At 42.2% G+C, this 6,070-nt stretch overlaps 1 protein-coding gene across 1 annotated transcript in view; it reads right to left on the bottom strand.

The window, feature by feature from the left end:
* Positions 1-749: 749 nt before the first annotated feature.
* The window catches only part of UPRT (uracil phosphoribosyltransferase homolog), an 84,255-nt gene continuing 78,934 nt past the window's right edge, over positions 750-6,070 (bottom strand). Inside the window, exon 7 of the mRNA XM_078767457.1 lies at positions 750-3,707. Within this exon, the coding sequence (XP_078623583.1) occupies positions 3,601-3,707 (107 nt within the window). The 3' untranslated portion in view covers positions 750-3,600. The remainder of the gene's footprint in view (positions 3,708-6,070) is intronic.

The following is a 6,070-nucleotide window of genomic DNA, read 5'->3' as shown; positions in this document are numbered from 1 at the left end:
ACTGCAAAAACGGCTGAACCGATCGCAACGAAATTTTGGGTGGGTAATCCTGGGACCCCCTGGAGTAAAACAAGCTATATTGTTTTTCCAATTTCAGCTTTGGTCTTCAGCATTTTCAGGTTTGGACTCCCGCCTGACGTTATTGTCCCGGGTACCGCAAAAACGGCTGCACCGATCACAACGATACACCTCCAATCTCCATGCCCGTGGGATTCCCACGGGTGACCCCACTAGTTGTATAAAATGTAAGGTACTGTAAAGCCGACAAACCTACTTTCTAATGGTGAAAAATAATTAGGAGATGTTGGAGCACATTTCACTTACCATGAGAAAGAATATTTCATCACTGTTCGGCCACTAGCGGTTTCACCTGAGGGGGCTATGGGTTTGCTCTCTGTCTGTCCATCCCACCTGTGTTTTTTAACCTTTTCGCCCTTACCCTTTAACATATTAAACTGAAACTTGGTGCATGGCTTTATTATGATAAGTTCAAGGACAAGTTTGAGTTTCAGGGAGTTGCGTCATTTTTTTCACAGAGGCATGCCCTTTTCGGACTTAGAAAAATATCACACCCAAAGGGGACATGCATTGCAAAGCAACTCTGCCTCCCTCTTGTTATTATATTATATTCGTAACACTTTCACTTCTTACCCTGAACTGCATTACTATTGTAAAGTTTTTTTTCTTTTATTTTTTAAGACAATCAACGCCTCAAATTCCACGCACACACATTAGGAAGTAAAGCCGAGTCCTTAGCGAAGCAAATTTATTCGAGCTGAAACACAGGATATCAGTAATATCATTCATTGGGGGATTTGCAGAGAGAGATAACTATTGGGCAACCGCCAAGCTGGGTGTTAGGAAGAACTTATCTTTTTTAAATACACTTTATCTCCATGGCGTGCCCGATGTGGCATTCAGCGCAAAGGGCCTGCACATTATAAATGACATTTCGTACACAGTTGGCTCAGCAAGCACAGAGTTAGTGATAAGTGCAGGGCCATAGTGGGGTTGACGTGGGATTGATTATGTGAACACCCACGGTCCCACCACTCAATTCTACAAAACGCGGAACTGTTCTTGTGATGCATTTATGTTTGTGGTTGGATAATATATAAAAAAAAAACTAAAAAAAAACATTGTATGTATAAAACACTAAAAAGGAAAATAAATATTCATTTTATGATCAACACTACACAAAATGACACAACTTACAGGTCATGTGGACAGTAAAATGTGATCAGACTAACCTTTTGGCTCAAGTCAAATTGGCTCTTTCACTCCTTCCTTCTGGAAATGCAGGTGTCCGTTTGTAGCACATTGCACAGCGCATTAGCAAGAACAAGAAAAAGAGCAATCAGAGATTCCAAACCCTCGCCAGGATGTATTTTCAGTGGTTTTCAAGGCTTCTGTGTTAAAACAAATATGGCGGCCGAACCACGTGACCGATGACGTCATCATTATTTTTTTTTCTCCACCAGTTTATGCCAACATGGCCCTCAAGAAATTTCATCTTGATTGGATGAAGTTTTGTACTTGTCGAATTATGACGTCATAATGGAGGCACCTATGACATCATCATTAACATATTTTATTCCCCATGGGGAGTTCTCCACAATGATCCATGTCTCAATTGTTTCTATTCAGCACTTTCCAAGATATAGAGGTGCAAAGTTTTTCGATTTTGCCAAGATGGCGGCCGAACCACGTGACCTATGACATCATAATTATCATTAAAAAATCATACAGGTGGAGTTGCACCTATGGTGAAAATTTCCTGTCAATCGGACCAACAGTTGCAGAGAAAATCATATTTATTCTGTGCGGACAAACAAACAGACAGACAAACAGATGAAAAATCGGTCAGAGACCGAGGACTTGCCGGAATGGACTTTTTTATCGGCCATTTTGGATCGAGTTTTTCGGTTTTTTCAAGATGGCGGCCGAACCACGTGACCTATGACATCATCATTTCCATATTTTATTCCCCATGGAGAGTTCTTTACAATGGGCCATGTCTCAATTTTTCTATTCAGCACTTTGAGACACAGAGGTGCAAAGTTTTTCCGTTTTTCCAAGATGGCGGCCGAACCACGTGACCGATGACGTCATCATTATTTTTTTTCCTCCACCAGTTTATGCCGTCATGTCGCTCAAGAAATATTGCATCTCGATTGGACGAAGTTTTGTACTTGTCAAATTATCAAATTATGACGTCATAATGGAGGCCTCGGGCCGAGAGAGTTAAAAATTGGGCACAGTCTATTCCAGGGCATGGCAAATACGTGTGTAAAGTTTGGCGATTCTACGTGCAACGGTGTAGACGTCGTGCTGCGTACAGACAGACAAACAGATGAAAAATTGGTCAGAGACCGAGGACTTGCCGGAATTTACTTTTTTATCGGCCATTTAGGATAAATATGGCGGCCGAACCACGTGACCGATGACGTCATCTTTAACATATTTTATTCCCCATGGAGTTGTTTACAATGAGCCACGTCTCAATTTTTTCTATTCAGCACTTTCGGAGATATGGAGGTGCAAAGTTTTTTGGTTTTTCCACGATGGCGGTCGAACCACGTGACCGATGACATAATCATTAACATATTTTATTCCCCATGGAGAGTTCTTTACAATGAGCCATGTTTCAATTTTTTCTATTCAGCACGTCCGGAGATATAGAGGTGCAAAGTTTTTCCAAGATGGCGGCCGAAACACGTGACCGATGACGTCATCAATTGGGCACAGTCTATTCCAGGGCAAGACAAATACGTGTGCAAAGTTTGGCGATTCTACGTGCAACAGTGTAGACTGCAGACGTAGTGCTGCAAACAGACAGACAAACGGACAGACAAACGGATGAAAAATCGGTCAGAGACCGAGGACTTGCCGGAATGGACTTTTTTATCGGCCATTTTGGACAAATATGGCGGCCGAACCACGTGACCGATGACGTCATCATTATTTGTTTTCAAAAACTAATTTATTCCTTGATGATGCTCAAGAAATTTCATCTTGACCGATTAAGTTTTGTACTTGTCGAATTATGACGTCATAATGGAGGCACCTATGACATAATCATTAAAATATTTATTCCCCATGGAGAGTTCTTTACAATAAGCCATGTCTCAATTTTTTCTATTCAGCACTTTCGGAGATATAGAGGGGCAACGTTTTTCGGTTTTTCCAAGATGGCGGCCGAACAACGTGACCGATGACATCATCATTCACATATTTTATTCCCCATGGAGGGTTCGTTACAATGAGCAATGTCTCCATTTTTTCTATTCAGCACTTTCGGAGACATAGAGATGCAACGTTTTTTTGGTTTTTCCAAGATGGCGGCCAAACCACGTGACCGATGACGTCATCATTGGGGCACAGTATATTAGAGGGCAAGACCATTATGTGTGCAAAGTTTGGCGATTCTACGTGCAACGGTGTAGACGCAGTGCTGCAAAAAGACAAACAGACAGACAGACAAAGACAGACAGACAAACGAACAGATCAACATACTTGCCGGAATCTTTTCCGGCAAGTAACAGACGGACTCAAATGCAATACCCTCTTCTCTGGCGAAGGTAATAAAATCTTCAATCTTCAGTCTGTTCCAAAATATTTCTTTCCGAAGTGTGTCGGGGCAACCGGATGCACTTCTGTAGTCAGCACAGTGAAGTCAGGAAATTCTTCAATAATGGACTTCATTCCTGAGGAAGGAGACAACCAACTAGTTACCTGGCAATCACATGTGCATGCCCCCCCCTTGGCGGTGGCCTGTTGTTTCTCAAAAGGCGAGACCGAAGGGTCAGATATCGTTACATATTCAGATCTGCCAAAGCAGTTTCTGGGCTAGGGTTATCAACCATGGATGGGACGTCACCCTGAAGCAAGATAGTCGATAAAATAAGCAGGAATTTGAAGTTTGGCCATGTTGCCAGCAATAGCTTGTATACTCTTCACGAAGGACCCCATGTCATCTTTAACGTCCACCAACGAATGGCGGCAGACAGGACGGCCGTTTTAACGTCCATCCAAGGGACAGCACACACATTGATGAATCACCCTGGCTGTGAAACACCAGAATGACAGTTTATAGCTGTGTTGGGGTTGAAACCCAGGCTAGACAATTGAAAGGTGAGTGTGCGTACATTTAAGATATCCTATCCTACCAGCCCTTACTAAAATTGAGATAAAAAAAAACTAATTTTGAAGGATAAAATTCCCCACAACCCCCAAACTATACAAGTGATGCCATAACAAGTCAAATTGCACTCGGGTACATGCCAATTTAGGGAGTTTATGTACAAATGTATTCTGAAAGAAAGTTTCATTTCAGCACAAGAAAAATACAGAATTCTCAGTGTTATATGAAAGTTTTTTTTAAATACTTGTACGAGTCAGCCAGCTGTTAAATAAAGTACTGGTGCATGGAAAGCCAAACTGTGGCAGCGTTGAGACCAATTCCAGAAAATTGAAGCCGTGACGAGCAAACATTCGCAAAAATAAAAGATTAATCGCACAATGATCCAAAAAAAACAACCCCAAATACTGAAAAGGGCAATGAAATTACAGCAAATTATGCTTTTAACAGGTCACAATTACTGATTGGACTTTGTGGATTGGATTATGTGGGATAGGCAAGTCATGCATTATTACCCCACACGCGAAGCGCAAAGCGGGGTAAAGCAATCAGTTCACTTTGAATGTGACTGTCGTCCTGTCTGCAGACGACAGTCTATTGATTGAGGAACTGCTTACTTTCAATTTTATATTATATATTTTGAACACTGCAGAACACGAATCGGAACGTGAATCGGAACACAAACCTGCAGTTTATTTGGCTCTGAATTTAACAAATTGCACGGAATCCTGTCCCGATCGCGCATGCGCACAGAGGTGGAAGGTAATTATTTTGTCTGTCCGCCTGTCCGGCAGTCAAACAAAATTGGAATCGTTCCAAAGAGGAAACTTACCGTTTTTAATGACGTCATGAAGGACGCAAACCCGAACTCATGTAACACGTTAAATAAGGTGGTGTAAAAGATGCAGTATCAATGGTGGTAAACTGCCGAAAACACTTTTTCTTTTCTCCGTCCTTTAAAACCTGTATATTATTTAAACTGAATTATATACTTGAACACAAAGCACAAATCGCCTTCTTATCACTTCCCAAAACCTCCAGTTTAGCAGTACTTCGACAAAACATTACGCCATCTTCACCAATCATATTTGCCGCTCACGCTCTCAACGTTGGGGAAGATCAAGATTCAGACAAAATGACGGCTCGTCAAAAATGTACATTGTGCTCGAAAACACAAAGCAAGAGTAAGACCCTACCAATTTCCTTTTGCTCAAGACTTCACGGGGTAAGGTGTTCTATGAACTCTCCAGAGGCGCGTGCGATTTGGTCTCTTCCGAAGACAGAAGCCTCTTCCGGAAGATTGCTTTGCGCCGAACAGGCAGAAGAGAAGCAAGATGGCGGCCAAACCTGTATTAGTCGCGCTCATGATGGAAGAATTAGACAAAGATGACACTACATCACAAGTTGATGCAAATATCCAGATTGTGTTTTCACTTGCAAGTTTTGCTGCGTAAGTATAACCTCTTCTCTTCCGCCTCTTCTTCCTCTTCCTCTTCTAACCGCCTCTTCTGCTGGATAACGGGAAGAGGCAGAAGAGCTTCCGAGAAGAGAAGAGTCCAAATCGAACGACCGGAAGAGATCGGAAGAGAGCTCTTCTGCTTCCAGAAGTGCAAATCGCACGCGCCTCAGTTCATATATGCAATGCCCAGCTGGAAAAAGGTTGTTTTGTTGTAAACACTAACTGTTGTTGAACAAATTTTCACAAAACAGCCTTTCTGTACGTGCGGCTAGAGGTACAGGTATTTTTGTAAACAACGTAGGACAGGTACACCATCATGGACTGAACCCACCTCACCACGTAAAGCCTTGTCCTTGTCTAACCTTTTGAGTCTCCTTCACCACAGTGGGTACTATTAAAAACAATTATCCACGCCACTGGTGATTTTAGCTTTCTCTGCCTTCCCGTCTTATGACACGTTAATATGTACC

This window comes from Myxine glutinosa, chromosome 13 (assembly GCF_964187855.1).
Source record: "Myxine glutinosa chromosome 13, kmMyxGlut1.1, whole genome shotgun sequence".
In the NCBI taxonomy this organism is placed as follows: Eukaryota; Metazoa; Chordata; class Myxini; order Myxiniformes; family Myxinidae; genus Myxine; species Myxine glutinosa.
Note: the sequence above shows the minus strand (reverse complement) of the source record. Positions and strands in the feature narration are given on the sequence as shown.